General features: G+C 47.5%; 1 protein-coding gene across 1 annotated transcript in view; it reads left to right on the plus strand.

Moving 5' to 3' along the window:
* MAML3 (mastermind like transcriptional coactivator 3) overlaps positions 1–20,112 on the plus strand; it is a 367,553-nt gene extending 347,441 nt beyond the window's left edge. The window contains exons 3-5 of the mRNA XM_054563008.1: positions 8,073–8,354; positions 12,237–12,321; positions 16,682–20,112. Of these exons, the coding sequence (XP_054418983.1) occupies positions 8,073–8,354; positions 12,237–12,321; positions 16,682–17,679 (1,365 nt within the window). The 3' untranslated portion in view covers positions 17,680–20,112. The remainder of the gene's footprint in view (positions 1–8,072; positions 8,355–12,236; positions 12,322–16,681) is intronic.

The raw sequence follows: 20,112 nt of genomic DNA on the forward strand, positions 1-20,112 counted from the left end.
AGCAAAGCCTCTGGGCTCTGGTGAGAGGTTGGACATAGAAGTCTCTTGATGTATAAAATCTAGGCAAAATTCCGTTTGGAATTTATTTTTTATTTAATTACTTGATCCAGTTCAGTGCGCGTGAAAAGCACGGGTTTGTTTTTGTTTTTTGTGGGGGGTTTTTGGGGGAGGCATACTTTTTGTTATGTATTGATTTACTAGGACTTGTTCCTACAAGAGCAACCCTCTCGCACCCCCTCCCAACCGCCCATGCCGCCCACTCCCATCGCCTTCCCAGCCTCTGGCACGCGGCGCGGCGTTGCGGGGGAAACGCGCCCCGGAGCGCGCGCGGTCAGCGAACCCGGGCTCCCCCCACGCAGCACCCGCACGAGGCTCGCCCGCCCCCTGCACCGCCCTGCCCGCGCCCAGGGCCACCTTGGCTGTTCCTTTGTTAGGGACGCCTGAGCGGAGAGGCGTTTTCCGGCCTGGCGAGATCGCACGGGCCCTACTCTTGACTCCTTAGAGTCCCCTAAGGACTTGTAAGCATACAGGCGCGAGTGGAGAGGCTAAATTACGTCCCGGGGGACTTTTTAAGTAAAATCCTAAATTTCATTTAGGCTGTTCGTAGGCCACGAGGTTGCAAAGACAGCGGAGGCGCGCCTCTCCTCGCCGGCTCTGTGCCTCCCCGGCTACAGGGAACCCTGTCCCTCTCGGACGGTCCTCCCGGGGTCTGGTTTACGCCCCTCTCCCTCCTCTCCCGGGTCCCCAGCGCCCCGCACCATCTCCTCGCGCTCCCAGCTCTTCCGTTTCCTGCCACCGCCTCCTCCACCCCACCCCACCCCCTGCACTCTCCCTTCCCTCCGGCGGCAAGAAAAGTCGGTAATAAGAAACCAGTTCAGTGTCAGTGGGAGAGCGGGGGAGATCACCCCAGAGATACACGGCACTGGAGAGAGAACTCATTTTGTGTAAAGAGGGCCTCGAGTCACCAGGGAATTCCTGGATTGTCTCAGGCTGTCGTGTGTGATGTCCATCACGCCGTGCGAACACCATCTGCTCGGTATTATGCTCTCAGTTGCCAGGCTACCTGCTGTACGCAGGAACACTTGACTGCCTGGCTCCCGGTCCGCAGCGTCGCGCGGCCGCGCGGGCGGGGCCCGGGCCGCGGTGGGGGAGGGACGCGCGTCCTGATTAAGCCATCTGCAGGCGGAGGGGCGGGGGGCCGCGGCGCGGGCGCGCGGGCGGAGGCCTGAGCGCCGGGCTGGCAGCACCATCTGCTGGGCCAGAGACAGAACAGCAGCGGCTACTTGTTTGCCCGACCAGGACCGCCTAGAAAAGGCCGAAGCCCTGGGCATCCACCCTCAAGCCACTTCGCCCGCCGCCGCCACCGAGCCCCGTCGCCCGTCTCATCAGCCTTTTGTGTCACCACCCCCCTTTCCCGGCCAAGAAGCCAGCAATCTTTGGCTCACAGCCAGCAACCCTGGGCCCCTCTCACCCAAACACTAGGCGTGTTCTTGAAAACACTTAAGAGGAATAAAGCTTCCCTGCGCACAGATTTATAAATAAACAGCTGGCTGCTCTTGGGAGATATTTTTACCACAGCTGTTTTTTGAAGTAGAAAACTGCCTCTTTGGGGGAGGTAGGGTGTTTTTTACACCTCCTACCTCTCTCTCCAGCCCTTAGAAAATTGCTAAGATCTTTTCCCTGCAGGAGAAAAGATATGTAAACTAGCTTCACTGGTTTTGATTTTTTCCCCCCCCCTCCCTCTATTTTGCTGAAGAGTGAAAGGTTTGGGAAATAATGAAGATCTGTGGAGCCATTTGGATTGCTGAAGGGAAGAGACTGAATTCAGGAGGATTCTTGGTAGAAGGCGAGAGAGGTCGTTGGGCAGGGGGGTGGGGTGAAGAGCAAGCCAGTAATTAAAACTAAAAATACGGCAACATTTGGCTTCAAGGCATTACAATTCGGGTGACGAAAGCTCAGGCTGGTTTTCTCTAGCCGCACACACAGTGTGTGTCCTCCCTGGAAACAAGAGCCATGGCATGAAATCCTGAAATTCGACAGACTATTGCTCATTAAGCCCTCTTAGACTGGAGGTTAAAAGCCACCCTGTAATATGAAACAGCTAATGGGCTCAGCCAGCTCAGTGTGTAAGGTGAGTCATTTGGTGCATCTTCACACTCTGGAACATGCAGCAGGGGCTGGGGCTCCAGGCGTCGCTCCCCCCACCGAGGGCCGCAGAGCGGGCTGGGAGAGTCCTTAAGGTGTGTGTCTGTCACTGGGAAGGCAGTCCTTGACACGTGCGCCTGGCCCTGCCGCCTCTAGGCCTTCAGGCCTTCAGTGAGAAAGCCAAAGGCAAAACTTTTGGGAGGGAACCATGTGGTGAAATATATAATCCTGGGAAGTAATAACCCAACTACCCATTTGAAAGGGTTTTTTTCTCACTGTGCTTTTTTTTTTTTATTTTAAATGTCAAAATCCATTATAAAGTCTCAGCAATTAAAACAACATGACACCAGCACAGAAATAATCGAGTAGATCAATGAAATAAAATGAGCATTCTAGAAACAAATGTATATATCTGTCTAATAATGTAATATATGATTAAGTTGATATTTCAAATCAATGGGGAAAATAAGGCTTATTCAACAAATAAGGTGCATGGACCACTATTACTTGAAATAAAACAAATATACAGCCCTATTTCACACATTATTCAAAAAATATTCAGGTGAGTTAAAAATCAGTATGTAAAATCTAAGGAATTTTAGGAGAAAGTACAAAATAATATTTTTCTTACCCTGAGGTAAAATATTCAAACCCAGAAGCTATAAAGTAAAATATTGACAATGTGACTATATTAAACATTTAAGACTATACAGTAATGTACATATTTAAAAAGTTAAAGGACAAGTAATAGAATAAGAAAGTATTTGCAACACATCTAAAAAGGGTTAATAGGTTTTTTTTAAGGGAAAAATTTCTACCAACATTTAGTCAAAAAATGGAAAAAGAATACCAAAAAGTCATCTAAAGCTTTTTAAAAATAATAGAAATAGGCAAGAAATATACAAAAACAGGTTTAGTTTCAACAAATAATAAAGTAACAATTAAAATAACACATCATTGTCACAATCATATTAGTAAGTATTAAAAATATTGATAATATCAAGTATTGGTGACTGTGAGAGGAACTGGGTATTCCTAGACTCTTTTTCTTCACCATCTTAAAGCAGTCCCTTTAGCATATCTTGCAGTGCTCATTTGGTGGAGGTATATATTCTTTTAGCCTTCTTTTGTCTGGGAAACTCCTTATTTTGCCTTCCATTTCAATTGAGAGTCTTGCTGGGTACAACAGTCTTGGTTGTAGGCCTTTGCTTTTCATGACTGGGAATATTTCTTGCCATTTCCTTCTGGCTCGTAGTGTTTCTGTTGAGAAGTCACCTGCTAGCTGTATCAGGGCTCCCTTATATGTTTCTACCTTGCTGCCTTTAGGATTCTCTCTTTGTCTTTAATATTTCTGATTTTAATTATGATGTGTCTTGGAGTGGGCTTCATTGGGTTCCTGTTGAATGGGACCCTCTCTGCTTTCTGGACTTGTGTGACTTTTTCTCTCCTCAAATTAGGGAAGTTTTCCATCATTACTTTTTCAAACAGGTTCTCTATGCCTTGCTCCTCTTATTCTCCTTCTGGTATCCCTATTATATGGATATTATTATGTTTCAGGTTGTCCTGCATTTTCCTAAATGCCTCTTCATTCTTTTTGAGTCTTTTTTCATTTCCTTGCTCTTTCTGGGAGCTTTTTTCTACCTTATCCTCTAGCTCTCTGATTCGATCTTCTGCTTCATCTTGCCTGCTTTTGATTCCTTCTACTCTGTTCTTCACTTCAGAAATTGTATTCTTCATTTCCTCTTGTCTCTTATTGATAATTTCTATGTCCTTTTTCATGCTGATATAGTTTGCAGTAAGTTCCTCGTAGTTTCCCTGCAGTTTTTTGTAATTCTCTCTGAGCTCACTGAGCTTCCTTAGAACCATTGTTTTGAACTCAGTATGATAGTTTACTTGCCTTTATTTCATTTAGTTCTCTTTCTGGGGATTCCTCCTTTCCCTTTGAGTGGGGGGTGTTTCTTTGTCTTCCCATTATTTGTGAGACTCTTCTTTTTTTGCTTCTGCTTCTTAAATTGATCTGTCTTGATTTCCTGACTTTGTGGTGTGAACTTCTATGGTAGAAGACTGCTGTTTTTTCTTTTTGGATCTGCCTGTGATGATGTCAGATGTTGACCCTGTCTGACCTTAGGCAGTCTGTTTGAGACTTCCAGGAATCTACTGTTTGTGGCTGTCTCCTTCAGTTGTTATTCTAGTCACTCTGTGCTCAGCAGTGTGGCTTAGGCACCACGGAGTGGGGCAGAGTCTCTTCTCGGGGCAGGGTTGTTGGGTCCTCTTACACTGCCGTCACTCAGGGGAGTGGTGTGCCTGAGCAAGATGGCTGCTGCCGTATGGGGGATGAGTCAGCACCAGCATCCTGCCAGCTACTCTCCCGTTTCTCTCCCCAAAGCCTCTGTCTCCAGTCTCCCCTCAAGTGTCTCTAGACCACTCTGTGCTCCCTTTAGCCAGAGATATACTATCTGTGGCTGCCACTCTGCACTTAGCAGCTAGGCTTAGGCACCGCGGGGCGGGGTGGAATCCCACCTGTAGGTGGGGCTCTTGGGTCCTCTCACGCTGTTGCCGCTCAGGGGAGTGGTCTGCCTGAGCAAGATGGCTGCCACCATATGAGGAATGAGTCTGCATCCGGATCCCACCAGCTATTCTCTCAGTTCTCTCCCCAAAGCCTCCTTCCCCAGTCTCTCCTCAGGCGTCTCTAGCCCACTCTGCCCCCACTTTCACCAGAGACCAGGGTAAGTAGCTGCAAAGAAAAATTTATGCGTTGGACCTTTAAACAGCTCTTTGTGTCTCCAGCTGCCTGTCTCTGGGTTGCTACCCTGCTGCTTTTCACAGCTGGCTATTATCTGTGTACTTTTGGGGCTCTAGTGCTGTAGGCTGGAGATCCCTGCTTATGGTTTAGACTCCGCTCTACTCAGGGGGATCCAACTGGCCATTTCAATATCCTTCTGGTACTGCCACCCATGGGTACCCTGCCCGCCCTCTCGAGTCTCTACCACACTCCTTACCAGTTAGGTTGGGCTAAAGCTGATTCTCCTGTCTGTCTGTGGTCATAAGGCTCCTCTCACTATTGTTCAGTTGCTTGTTCCAGGTGATTTCTCCACAATTTAGTTATAATTCCAGATTGGTCCTGGGAGGAGGTCAGTGTGACTTCCATTCACTCCTCTGCCATCTTGATTTTCCTCCTCTTCTTTTCTGACCTCCTTCTGCATTCTTTCAAACTGCACGGCCAAGACCCCACATTGCTCCTACATGGGCAAGAGGCTTCTCCTTCTCCAGCCTCATGGTCAAGTGCCCTGCACAGCTGCTACATCCTGCTTTTCTGTTTCTTTCTAAGCCTCACGGTCAAGAGAGCCCCTCTCCATTCCCAAACAGCATGGTTAAGCCTCAATGTGCCTTTTTAAATTTTTTTTTATTAATTGATTTTTAGAGAGAGAGGAAGTGAGGGAAACATCAATTTGTTGTTCCACTTATCCATACATTTGTTGGTTGCTTCTTGTATGTTCCCGGACCAAGTATGGAACCCTTCTGTCTAGAGGACACTGACCAACTGAGCTATCCAGGCAGGACCCCCACTGTTCTTTTGAAGTATTCATTTTTGTGGCAGGAAGACAGAGGCCAAAAGTGGTTGGATGTATCAACATTGTCACGGGGTGGGGGTTGGGGTAGAGAAGGCTGAGAAAGCAACACGTCACTACTTACCACTTCTGAGCGTGCCCCCTAGCTTCCCAGGCAGGTCACGCAGGACAAGAATATCTCAAAGTGTGCAAAAACAAACAGGGCTGGCCCAGACCAGCCTTCTCATAAAGTCAAGCTGAAGAAAACTTTATCTTCCCTTGGGTCTCATTTTCTTGCCAACTCTCTCCTCCTTATCAAAACTGGGACACAAATATACTGAAATATACAGGGGGGAAATGCCCCATATAGCTGTATTTTTGCTGATTGGTTAACAATCCTTTAGTGTGACTTTGTGTTAAGTCATTTCGCCATTTGTTTCTAAGGGTGGTAAGAGACAGCTTTAGCCTATTGGAAGGGCTTGAAAAACAGGTAGCAAATATTCTGGGGGGAAAGAAAGACAAATATCTTGGTCCCTGCAGGGGTCAATCAAAAAGTAAACTGGCAGCATGAACGTTCCTGGCATTTTAGAGAATAAATTCTTTTTATCATAAAATTGCATAGCTCCTTACCTAATAATTGTCTATGTACAGACAAAATACAGAAAGACCAAAAGTTTTATTAACTTTATCAACAACACTTGCATTCAAAAAATAGAACATACTGTATGTTCTGTTTTAGAGACATCCTATATATTTCGTCTACAGGCAATTCTTAAGTGAACGCTTGGCACCAGGCGCCTATAGCCTAGGAAAGGCTTGTGTTGGTGGAAAGAATACAAATTTAGATTCAGTGTTCTAGTTCTGCTAGTTCCGTTTCTTCCATTTATTAACTGTGTGACTTGGAATACTACACTAACTAACCAGAACTTTCTGGGGTTCTTATTTCCCAAGTGAGAGGGGTAAGAGTGTTTTGTTTTGTGCTTTGGATTTTTGCCTGTTTTGTTTGGATGGTGGGGCAGGGATTTGATTACTGGAAACTTGAATGAACTGAAAGGACCGTTTCTGCAAAATGTTCAGACAATACTTGCCATTACCATGCGTGCTTGGTAGAATGAACAGGAAAGGAAGTGTCTGGGAATGGAATCTTATGGTCACACACCTACCCCTCCCGTCAGCTTTTTCCCCCTGGTTGTCTGCATTGTCCAGCTGGTGCAGGCTTCCCCTCTGGGCGCTGTCGCAAGTCTTCACTTACGCTGTGTGTAAATAGGCCTCTACCACTTTACCTCCTATTCCTTCAGGAGCAGTCCTTAAAAGTTGCCATCATTTGAATGACAGACACATAATTATAGATGCCCAACTAAACCCTCCACATTTAAATTATTACAGACATACAAGGCTCAATTTATTTTTGAAGATGTTGGGAGACTGTATCTTTGGGCAGTGTAACACATTTCTACTTTTCACCATCAGCAATTCTCACTAGCAGGATTTTTGGTTTTTTACCTTCATCAAAGCTTTCAAATGTTCCAATCACAGCTGACCCTTGAGCAACATGGGTTTGAACTGCACAGGTCCACTTACTCGCAGATTTTTCAATAAATATACAATTGGCCCTCCATATCCTCAGATTCCTCTCATCTGCTGATTCAACCAGCTGCAGATTGAAACAGTATTTTCAATCCGCAGTTGGGAATTTGTGAATATGGATTCACATGTGATGTAAGGGACCTGAGTGGCCACAGATTCCGGTATCCGTGAGGGGTTCTAGAACCATTTCCCTACACATTCTGAGGAAAGACTGTAGTCGAGTTTTAAGGAGAGTCAAAAATTATACCTAGATTTTTCAAGTGCACAGGGGTCAGCACCCCAAACCCCACATTGTTCAAGGTGCATCTGTAATTAGAATGCCAACAAATAGCAGATCTGTGAATTAATAGATCCCAGCAAACTTCTGCAAATGTCTCTCATACTATTTAAGAAGCAGCCCCTTTTGGCTGGGTAGGCAATAAGGATTAAGAGGTGAGGTCAGCCTGTCTCTTTCCAAGGTTAAGGTGAGCCTAGCCGAAGGGCTTATTTCCCTTTCTTTGGGGAAACACAGATTAGCTGAGAACCCGGTCCTCATTCCTTAGCCAGTCCTTTCCAAAACAGAATAGACTTGGACTTGGTCTCAGGTCCCAGGACCATGCTCTATGACTGCGCCCCTGTAGCCTCGCCAGTTCCACTGTGATAAGGTCACCTTTGAGGTCTGCTGTATTATTTGTATGGAAATAGAATAGGTGCCACTTGAGAGCCCTCGGGTCCCACAGCCAAGGCCTCTGCCCCAATCCCCTCCCTTCAAATGTGCAGTCACTGCATTAGCCTCTCCTTCTGTCCTCCCAGGAGCAGCACCCAGGTGGGCTTCCTCGGACCACCGGCCCCATGCAGTCCTCCGTGCCCCCAGGCTCAGGCGGCATGGTCTCGGGTGCCAGTCCTGCGGGTCCAGGTTTCCTGGGCAGCCAGCCCCCGGCGGCCATCATGAAGCAGATGCTCCTTGACCAGCGGGCCCAGTTGATGGAGCAGCAGAAGCAACAGTTCCTGCGGGAGCAAAGGCAGCAGCAGCAGCAACAGCAGCAGCAACAGCAGCAGCAGCAGCAGCAGCAGCAGCAGATTCTGGCCGAGCAGGTAACACGCACCCACGGCCTGATTCATTCATGCACCTTCCCGTGTCCGTGAGGGACTTGCAGTCTGTGTCCTTTCTCAAGATGTTCACAGTCTAGCCTTTCCTGGGATCACAAAAGAACCTGCAGAATTTAGACCTTTCAATTAGTTAGCCTTTTTCTTAGAATGAATTAGTTTGTCCTTAAAAAACAGACTTCAGCCATCAATTTGAAGGCCCATTTGCCAGAGACATATCTTGCGTTCAAGCCTGACTCCTTTTCTTTGGGTTTCTGGTACAGGGGTCAGCATAATCAGCACAGGTGGTGGTCGCGGGGGAGGGGAAGGCAGGGCGCACGTCCTTCTTAAACTCTAATATTTCTAGCAGGAAGAAAAAAGAAAAATAATTCATAGAACTTTGTCTTTTGAAAGAAAGTGTCGGGAGGAGGGGTTAAGGAGAATTCTACAGACTCGCTCATGAACAATGGAACAGGGACAATGGCAGAACAATAGGGCCCACGGAGCCACCTAGAAAGCTGAACTTGAGGTCACAGAAAGGGGGCAAAATTAAGGAAATTCCCAACAGCTCGGGAAATCTTGAAGTTAAAGGAAGGCCGAACACAAAGCCTTACCTCAGGCACCTTCATCCACCCTCAGCGTGTCGTTCCTCCCACTTTGCTCCAGTGTGATTCTTTTGGGGGGTGTTTTGTTCTGTTTTGGTTTTGACATGCCCATGCCTGATTCCATATTACCCTAGGCAAGGCCTGAGGGCTTCCACAAGAGACCTTTAAATGGCCCCTGTGGGGTCTATCCAGGGCATCTCATGCTTTTATTATAGGAGATGTCAGGTTATCATCTAAGACTCAAGGCCCCACAGAGCTCTGCCCCACAGTTACCCTTCTAGAATGTTCTGAGTAGGGTCAGAATTTTGGAAACGTATCAAGCATCCTCTGCCACCTACTGTGTGGGACACAGACATGTTGAGATCCCTACTCACCAAGAGCTGCAGTTCAAAGTAACACCAGTCATCCCCTAAATAGAAAAATTACACAGTACACTTATGTTCCACTTTTTTGCTTTTGTTCCTGAACAGCTGTGTAATTATCTCCCTTTTCACCAAGGTCAGTCAGCACCTGGCAGCTCTTGTACAAACAAACCTCTATCCCTCTCACCCTGCATGAGGCGCGTGACAAGGAGCCATGCTCATGTCTCTCAGGCAGTGATAAATGGAGCTGCCCGGGGAAGCTGGGCTTTGTAAATCCTTTCCTCAGCCAGTCCCAGGACGTTTCAGGGGTGCCCGATACTGTGAGTGATGGCTTTTGAGATGTGCGCTGTGACCCAAGACAGAGCGGAGCCAGGGTCAGCAGGCAGACCTCAGCGGGGCCAGCCCAGGGCTGCGCCCACTCGGCGAGGTGGGCCAAGCCTGGGAACGAGGAGGAGGCAGAAGGCTAGGAGAAGAGCCACCACAGGGCGGCACCCACAGAGAGAGCAGGGGATCCCTCACCTGGGACACAGAGAGGCACAAGGCTCCTTAGAAAAGACAAGGCAATGGGACGTTAAAAAAAAGAAAAAAATGGGTATAATTCCTTGGCAGCTGTGTGCCCCAAAAGATCATGGGGGACCAAGGAGAGAACAATGGACCTAAAGCCAGAATGTGCCCAGTCGTTGGCGCGTGGTACGGATTCGGAAAACCCCCAACCTCTCTCCTCATCTGCCTTCCTCATAGAGCTCTTTGAAGGATCACAGGGGATAATGTGTGTAAAAGTCTTTGAAAACGGCACACATGTCAATTGGCACCTGTCACATGATCCTGATGTCACCGAAGAGCTGCAGGCACACGAGCCAGCCATCCCGTGGGACTAGCCCACAGGTGAAACTGAGAAAAAAACTCCAGTCAGTGTAGCATCTTAGCTGCACCTGGAGACAGCGCTTCCCCACGCAGGCCGTCTAAGGGTCTGCACGGGGCGGGCTGTCCACTTTTCGCTTTGGTTTTGAAACCAAAACCAAGATGCTTTGTTGGTCTTTGCAGTAACAGAGTTGTCCCTAACACTTTCAATTTTGTAAACAGCGTGTTGTAGACACCTGGTTTTCCTGAAAGAACAAGTGAAGGAAAACAGGAGGATGTGGGGTCTTGCTTATCTTGGGGAATTTTAAAATAATTCTCGGGTGGACTTTGAAATCAGGACAGAGCAGGCTGAAAGCTGGGGGTGACGTAACATCTAATGCCTTCTCAAAAAGTGAGGGACATGTTGCCATTCCTGTATTCCTGAAAGTTCCACAGAACCTAGAGTTTTAGAGCTGAAAGAAACATTCGAGATCATCAAGTCCCTTCATTTAAGCCACGGAGCTGGTGTGACTTAGGTGAGGTCACAGCGTGTGAGGCGCGGAGCCAAGACTGGAGGCCCTGCCCCATCCCACCCCAGGCTACCCCACGGAGTGTTCAGGGTGTAATTGGGACTTTTGGCTGAAGAGAAACTTGTATATGCTCAGCCTACTTTCAAGGATGCCCTTATATTGCTTCCTAAAAGATTATCATGGTTTCTTGTCTATACTTTGTCTACACAATTAATTGTAAGTTTCTGCAAAACACCAGGTAGGCCCCACAGGACAGGGTTGCCAGGGTGCCGTCTGGCCCTGTCAAGAAAAGAGGAAAAAAAGAAAGAAAATGGTAAGAGCTGCCCAAAACTAAAACAAGAGAAAAAATAGAAATAAACATGTGTTGAGCAGTGGTCGATGTGTGTTATTTTCTAATGAACACCCTAAAGAGCAGGGCCCTTGTTGTATGTTCTTTGTAGCCCTTGCAGATAAAAGGTGCCTAATGAATATTCAGTAGCTGCAGAAGGAGGTTGAATGACATGCAGAAGAGGGTCACACAGCCACCTGACGGCAGAGGGAGAGCCGAGAGCCCTCTCTCTGCTCTCTCCACCTCACTCTTACTCTCTTTTCCTCTTCGCATACAACATAATGATCACAATAGCCTTTCCAGAATACTGGTAATAGCGCGAGCAAAGCAGAATCCCCTTGGGTGGAAGAAGAAAGACTAGCCCGCAGGCCTCCTGGCTCTGGGTCCGTGTGGATTCCTGCACAATTTCCTCCAGGCAGTGGATGCTGGCTATTTCATTTGTAGAGATGGATTTTACAGGCAGGGTGGCCTCGTGGGAATAACATTAGCCTTTTTTATAGCCCCTGAGAATCCCATCTTCCAGTACTCAAAAGCATCTATTTAGGTCATTAAAAATTAGTCACCTGTCCCTTTGAGCTCAGTCCCCACAATGCTAAGGACAATGGGCAGGCCAGTGTTGGAAAGTCCAAGTCAAAGCTGCCGCCAGCACATCCACACGAAAGACGTGGACAAGGATGTTCACAGCAGCGGAATTTGGGACAGTCCCAAACTGGAAACTCCCTAAAAGACCATCGCTAGTAGAACAGGTTAATTAATTGTGATATTAATAGGATGGAATACTTCTCAACAGTGAGAACGAACAGACCGCAGCAACCACATGACTGAATCTCACACATACGATGAACACAAGAAGCCAGACACCGAAGGCAGGCACAAATACATCATTCAAATCCATTGTCTAAAGTACAAAAGCAAATGTAACTGATCTGTGTTGTTAGGTTAGGGCAGCAGTTCTCCAGGGTCAGACCAAGGGTAAAGACTGGCCAAGGGGACTCCTGGCAAAGTACTGTGTCTAGATCTGAAGGCTGCCTCCCAGGAGTGTGTTCATTTGTGAAAATTCATCGAACTGTACACTTTCCCTTTGTGGACTTACCTGTACGTATATTATTCTTCAATACAAAGTTTAGTTTTGGGAGTAACCCTCCCTGTCTCCCTCAGAACAGCCGGCCGTGGCATCGTGTGCTCGGTCCCCCTCTCACCCCTGCCCTTCTGGTCCTCTGTCCCAGCAGCTGCAGCAGTCACACTTAACCCGGCCGCACCTCCAGCCGCAGCGGAACCCATACCCAGTGCAGCAGGTCAACCAGTTTCAAGGTAAGGCCTGTGTAGCTGGTAACGTTGCCTTATGAGCTGTGTTTGTGTCAGGTAATATTAAGAATATTCAAGAACTGAAAGTACCAGCCAATCAAAATGCATTCTTAGAGGCCCCCTACTGGATCCCAGAAAGGAGACGGTGGGGTCAGGGAGGGGCTGGGGTGGCTGAGGGCTAAGGGAGCTGTTCTTTGCCAAAAGTACGGAAGTATTTCGATTGTTCAGCAACCAGTAAGAACATGCCTGTGCCAGTTGGTCCAATGTCAGGTCTGTTGATGCCGGGATCACCCCCTCAGTGACCCCTGGGGGTCGGGGGGGGAATCTTGTACCACATCTTGCTAACCCCCCAGGTTGTCTGGCAAAAGCCCTCGCTTCCCACAGCCAAAGTGGAGGACATTCTGGCCTGCAGCAACCTCTAATCTCTACTGACCATAGAAACAAAAGGCCTTGAGAATTGGACCATCTTGATCCTACTGCCCTTGGTGGAATCCCAAATCATGACCCCCCATATGACTTATGCATATGGATGCACCGTACTTCATTCTTTTGTAAAGTAGGGGCCATTCAAATAGCATTCTTTCCATCTCTAATAAAGAGAGCCCTTGATGGTCCTGTGTGGGGTGGACGGTAAGCCTGCGGACCCCTCCCAGTCCATCCACAGGGAAGCTCCAGGGTCCCCTAACAGCAGAAATCCTAATTCCCATCCCCTTCCATTTCCATAGAACCTAGCTCCAAGCATCCTAACTTCTCACAGGTACCGATCCCTTTGCAAATCTGTCTGGAGCTGTGAAGCTCTGTGCACAGAAATATGCATATATGAAAATATATAACATTTCACAAGTGTTATACCTCTCCATAGACTGTGGGTGACAAGTGACCTAGGATAACATTTTTCAGTCTTTGGATTATAACACACAAATAGATTAAGAAGACAATTTAACAAGCCACAACCATCATTTTTTTAAATGAACTACAATGGAACAGAAACTATCAGAGTGTTTCATAAGAAGGGAAACTTTTGCTCCTACTTGAGACACATATGTGCGCACACCAAGTCGTGCGCTATGAGTTGTGGTTTAAAGAGCCTGCTGGCTCTTTACGCTCACAGCTGGTCTCACTGAAGACAGCCCATGAGCGTGCTGACACCTGAGGGGCTACCACTCCCTTCCACGTGACCCAGGGACGGACAGAAGAAACCGGTCTGTCCACAGGTGCTCCGTGCATGACATTAGTGCCGGTATTCTTTGAAGAATCCTCACCTGGTCGTGGGCGAGGAGGAGTGGCGAATAGTCACTGCTGTCCCGGCCGTCTCTGTGGCAGGCACAGGCCTCCTCTGTTCCTGCAGGTCTCCCCCTTCACCTGCATCAGAATCCCCAGCGAAGCCCCTTAAAACACAGACGGCCCAGCCACCCCTCGGAGTCTCTCCTCAGGAAGTCTCTAGCGGGACCTGAGAATTTACATTTTGACAAATTCCCAGAAGTCGCTGCTGCTGCTGCCGGTAGAAGGACCTCACTTTGAGAACCGGAGGAATCATGAACTAATTAAAAACATGAAATCTGATAAACCCAGCGTCATGTCCATTGGGTCTTCTAGGTTCATAACACATTTATTGTTTTTTGTAATAAAGGGACCCACCAAAATTTAACAATTCCTCTGTATTATGAATTATTCTAAATGCATCGTTTCCAGTCTAAAAGTTCTACTCTTTGAATTATTCTAAAACCTCAAAGGACAGGTAATAAACCTAAAAATTTAGCTACACTTAAGCTAAACAACCAGTGGGTTCCTGAGCGGAAGTGTATATGGTTTGGGTTGGTTTTTTTTTAACTATTTTCAGTATTTTCCATCTATTTACTAACACCCTAGATATTGTAATGTTATGTATCTGGGAAAATAGCAAAGTGATAGATAAGAAATAGTGTCCTTGGAGAGAAGTTCTGGTAGGAATAGCCTTCATGAGAAACTACACACCTCAAAGGTTCTAATGACTATCTTTCTCTTACTGAGTTCTGTGTCCCAGGGCAATGTTACGTGCCTGTGAGAAAATGCTTATTTTCCACAAATGCAGGCATCTTGTGAGTGAAAATAGAACATAGACCCTTTTAGGAAAAAAATTTCGTATTATCCTCTCTATTAGAATATGGAAGATTGTCTTTGATTTTATGATGTTAACCAGTAGACAAGAAAATTAATTTGACTATAGTGTCTCACCATATTATCTGTTTTAGATAAAAACAAGAAAGAAGAAAAAGTAGTCTGTTGTTTAACATATGTAGTAATCAGATAAAGGCAAGTTAATTCTTTGGACGCATTTAAATTTTTTCCTATGTATATTTAAAATTACTGATGGCAAAAAACTAGATTAATAAAGTGCTTTTGTTATCCTTGAAAATATGGTGCTGATTGCTGATTTTAAAATGCCCTTCTTTTTTTCAATAAGAATTACACCTAGATAGTGCAGCCATTTATACTAAGTAAAAATAAAGGTTGGCTTGGATTAATCTTTTAATACCTCTTAAAAGGCATTGCAGCATTTCAGCCCTCTTAATAAAGGAACCTATTTCTAACTCAGAAACTTACAATACCCAGACAATACCCAGTCCCTCAACATGTCCATTATATCCATACGACAAAAATTTCTATAATACTGAAGTCTTTTTTATCTGTTTCCAGCAGCGCATCAGCCTATGTGTGTAATTTGGGTCTATCTGATCAATCTCTGAGTCAGCAATATTTTTCCCTTAAATTTTTAAATAAACAACTCAAAACCCATGTCACCACAGTTGATCAGATTGGTCATGCAGTCAATACAAATTTAGCTGTTAAGGTCACAAAACTTCATAACAAGATTACAAGTTGCACTATATACTACCATGCAGTATTTAATCAGGGACTTTTGATTTTTTTTAAATCACTTTGATATAATTAAGCTCAAAACAAACAAAAAAAAAATGGAAACATTGGTCAGGATAGCCCCTGGATCTTTCAGCCTTCCCCACAGCAGCCATTTCATTTTTCAATGCAGAATGATATTGATCTCAAGCCTCAAAAACTTAAATCATAATCAAAATTCCCATAATTTTCTTTCTTAAAGGAAGAAATAATATATGGAGACATATTTGCTGCCCAGAAATCAATACCCCCATCAGGAAGACAAAAACACACTTCAGTTATCTGCCATGGTGCCAGGTTTAACAAGGTTACACTATTCTCATCTGGTTTCTCATCTGAGTTCCAGGGAGGATCAAATTTGCTTATAATATCGATTGGCTTCCACGCTGCATCTTTTTTAAATGTCCAGGAAAAGAAACTATTTTTCTTTGTCTCATAGAGTTACTCATTAGCAGAGATGTAGAAAAATCCATTGTGTACTCCTCCTAGTCCCTTAGAACATTGACTGGGGTTTGGAGGGTGACACTTCTCTCCTCCTGGCTGCTTTGGAGATTCCCAGGGAACACGGAAAGAAGGACTCATTCAAATCCCTGATTAGAGTGGAGTGACTTGGCACGTTCACACTCTGACCAACTTCTAAACAGCATCATTAAAACGCAGTTAGCGATCTGCTGAGAGCCATAGCCATTGCCGATTTCAAGGAGTGGACTTCGCTGGAGAAAACCATGAAGTTCACTGCCAAGTAGCAAGTAGCAGGATGATTTCTTCTAGCTCAGGGAGCCAGGACATGTTATGATTCAGAGAAACTGCAGCATGTGGAAATCTACACCGTGGGTCCAAAAAACGTCCCATCTGTCGATGTAGCTCCTTTGCAGAAGCAGTGGCCTTTAACCTCCCAAATCCCACTCAAGTCTTATGGGAAATTAGTCCAGTGGTCTTTACTGATAGTGTTCTCTACTGTCCCCTTCACAAACAGAGGATGCACAGTGGTTGCCGTTTCTTCTTAATTCAGCCCAGGAGGTGAATTTCCTCTCACCTCCAAGAAAAATGATACCTAATTGGTTGAGAATGGCATCATATCAAGAAATGTGAAAAATAATTTGCTTCTGAAATGTGAACAAAAATAATATCAGGGTAATCAAGTGAAAAGTTAACTACAAAAGCTTGTGCGCAGATGATCTCAATTGGTGTGTATCTGTTTATATATAAATATTAGTTAGCAGTAGTCATCTTTGGAAGGTGGGAACTTGGGTGGCCAATTTTCATCTTTGTGCTTATTAATATTTTCCAAACCTTTCACAATCAGTGTTTGTTACAAGCAGAAAAACAATAATTGTTTTTAATAGGGATTTATTATCGGAAGAGATCCTTTCATGTAAGAGAATTCTGTCACTCCCAAAGAAAATCCTAGCATCTTGTCACACATTGCTTATCGAGAAGAGTGAGTGGTGTGTGTTCTTTTTCCCCGCAGGTTCTCCGCAGGACATAGCAGCCGTGCGAAGCCAAGCAGCCCTCCAGAGCATGCGGTCGTCACGGCTGATGGCACAGAACGCAGGCATGATGGGAATGGGACCCTCTCAGAACCCAGGGACAATGGCCACAGCCACCGCCCAGTCAGAGATGGGACTGGCCCCTTACAATGCCACGCCTACTAGCCAACCAGGAATGTACAACATGAGCCCAGGAATGACCCAAATGTTGCAGCACCCAAACCAAAGTGGCATGAACATCACACACAGCCCGGCCCAGGGGCCGAGGCAACCCGCCTCCGGGCAAGGGGTTGGGATGGTGAGCGGGTTTGGTCAGAACATGCTGGTGAACTCAGCCATGAGCCAGCAGCACCAGCAGATGAAAGGGCCGGTAGGCCAGGCCTTGCCGAGGCCCCAGGGACCACCAAGGCTGCAGAGCATCATGGGAACAGTCCAGCAGGGAGTCCAGAGCTGGCAGCAGAGGAGCTTACAGGGGATGCCTGGGAGGACTAGTGGAGAATTGGGGTCATTTAGCAACGGTGCCAGCTACTCGCTCCAGGCCGGCCAACCGCGGCTGACCAAGCAACACTTCCCACAGGGACTGAACCAGGTCATGGACACCAACACTGGTGCCGTGCGAACCCTCAACCCGGCCGCCATGGGTCGGCAAATGATGCCACCGCTCCCAGGGCAGCAAGGGGCCAGCCAGGCCAGGCCGATGGTCATGTCTGGCCTAAGCCAGGGCGTCCCTGGCATGCCTACATTTGGCCAGCCCCCAGCCCAGCAGCAGATGCCCGGCGGCAGCTTTGCTCCAGGCGGCCAGAGCCAGGCCTACGAGCGGAACGCCCCTCAGGACATGTCCTACAGTTACAGCGGCGAAGCCACGGGGGCTCCCTTCCCTGGCCTCTCGGACAGTGCCGACCTCGTGGACTCCATCATCAAAGGCGGGCCGGGCGATGAGTGGATGCAGGAGCTCGATGAATTGTTTGGAAACCCCTAGTCAAGAGGGGCCCCAAGAGCCACAACTCTAGTGGTTAAAGCATACAATGGGAAAAAGAAACAGGATGTGGACCCATCCTTGTTTTTTGTTTTTTTGACCCACGTAAACTGAGCAAAACGGCAGCTGGCTGATAGTGGAAGATCCAGGTGCCAATCCACAGCTCCGCGGGGTCTCGTTTCACCTGATTTTCACACAACAGTCAAGACCGGACGCCGCACAGATCCCCGCTGCGAGAGAGGGAGACGCAGCAGAGGCAGGTGGGGAAGACGAACCTGAGCCCCTGCTCGGCGCGCCCTGTGGTCGATCACGTGGCCCAGCAAGAGCTGCTCCAGCCCAGTCAGACCACTGCCCATGGCAAGGCATCCGTCCGGCCCTCCTGGCCCAGGAGTGGAGACTGCAGCTTTGGAGACACCCAAGACGGGGCCTCGAGCAGGGGGAGCCCCACAGAGCCTGCCAGGTGGGTGCCCAGGCCAAGAGCCCAGGTCAGCAGCGTGCTGAGCTCTGGCTGCAAAGAGATGTCGGGCTGCAGGACGTGCAACTGGATGTGGAGGGCAGCTGCGAAGAGTGGTGAGATGTCGCAGGGAGACTACTAAGGATCCTACAGGCCTGTCTCCTGTCCCGCAGTGACCTCAGGAATGTCAGAGACGTGCTGTTGGCTGCCTCACAAGGGTCGCCAAGGGAGCTGGGAGGAGCTGCAGCCCTGGGGCAGCCCTCTGCTGCTGACCATGGTGGCCATCGCCCCACGTAGTTGGCATGGAACCTCTGGGGAGCCCAGTAAGATGGTAGCACATCAAGGCAATTCCCATCTACTCCCGGCACCGCGGGGCGGGGAGACCCTGGCAGATGCTGTGTGCCTACCAGCATGGCCACCTTCCTCTCCACCCCTGCCTTCGTCCCTCCTTGTGTCCATCCCAGCATCCTTTCTTCTCCTCACAGATGATCCAAGAAGAAATGAAGCTTTTGTCTCTAGGGAGCCTGGGCAGAGTAGAAATAAATGCAAGAAGAGCTTAGACAATACCTGCAACGCCAAGGCGATGCTGGAGTGTTCTTTCTCTACCACGTGCGGAGCTGAATGAACGGTGTCTGCCTGGAACTGAGCAGGCGGCTCCGATGCCCGATGGGAGGTTACACGTACCACATTCAGCTCTAACGGTGTAACCAGGGAGGGCCAGCCTGGGGGTCTCCCGCTCAGGCTCCCTGTGGGGAAAACCCGGGGTGATGCTCTAAAATCAGCCTTGCCCTCAATCCTGTGCCCTTACTCACCAGAAAGACAAATCTAAACCCCTGAGAGATGAGGCGCTGGAAAATCAATTACTCTACCTTACACATTTTGATGACAAAAAGGAAGATATGGTTCCTTCCACATGGGCACATCATCCACTTCAAAAGTCCTGTACAGTTGTTCCGTGTGACGCACTCAACTCTCCCCTGACTAAAGTCTGTCCGAGGCATCGGCGAGCTCCATGATCGTGAGGCCTGTCTCTTTGTTACAAGGACTGATCTGTGTGTCCTGCCTCCCCTCCCACTGTCCTGTTTTGGAGGCCACGTGGCATCATTACTGTCCTGTGAGTGAGAGTGACATGTGCTTTTCTCCTCCCACCCCTACCCTCCATGTCCAAAAGGCTGGCTCCCTGTTGGGCAGCCACACGCAACTCGCCACACCAGAGCCTGGACTCGGGACCGAGGGGAACTGGCGGGCTGCCCTGGGGAAGGTCCTGAGAAGGGGGGTCCGGATGGGAAGCTGAGGGCAGAGGATGAGGGGTGGCAGGCAGGCCAACACTGCCTTGCCTTGCTCGCCAGGCCCTCAGGTTATAGGCTGAGTCAGCAAGGGTAGGATGGAGACAGAGGCGGCCGGGTGGCCGGGAGCCCAGGCAGGGGCCGCGCTCTCTCTGCGAAGAGGCGTGAGTAGGGTGACCGTGAGCACCCTGTGTGGGGAGAGACGCTGCCAGGGAAACTCCTGAGTGGAAACAGATGAAAACCAAAAAAAAAAAAAAAAAAAAGTAAAAGTAAAACAAGACAGACCGGATAATTACCCTGTTCTGAAAGGTACAGGAAATAAATATATAAGCAATGATGAGAAGCTAAAGGTGGCTGATGGAAGAGTGGCTCTGTTACCTTTTAAAAGCTTCCTCCAAATGCTCAGTCCTGGGACCAACTAAATAGAGAGGTAGATTTTAATAATGTTTTGTTTTTGTTTTTACTACGGTGCTGATGTATATGTAATGTCTAAAAAAGTTATTTGTAAATAAGTTTTTACAATACGGCAGATATCACTGGGTCTACTATCTGTAAAAAATATATACATATAAATATATATATACTGTTTGTTTAAAATAGAGTATTTTTATTTCATTCCTTAACTCATCATCACAGCAGTGGTATTGCACTTCAGATGACATCTAATTACTAATTTGTACTGTATGACCTATGGCA

Source organism: Pteronotus mesoamericanus, unplaced genomic scaffold (assembly GCF_021234165.1).
Source record: "Pteronotus mesoamericanus isolate MK-2021 breed Mesoamerican mustached bat unplaced genomic scaffold, CSHL_Meso_final contig_163, whole genome shotgun sequence".
NCBI lineage: Eukaryota > Metazoa > Chordata > Mammalia > Chiroptera > Mormoopidae > Pteronotus > Pteronotus mesoamericanus.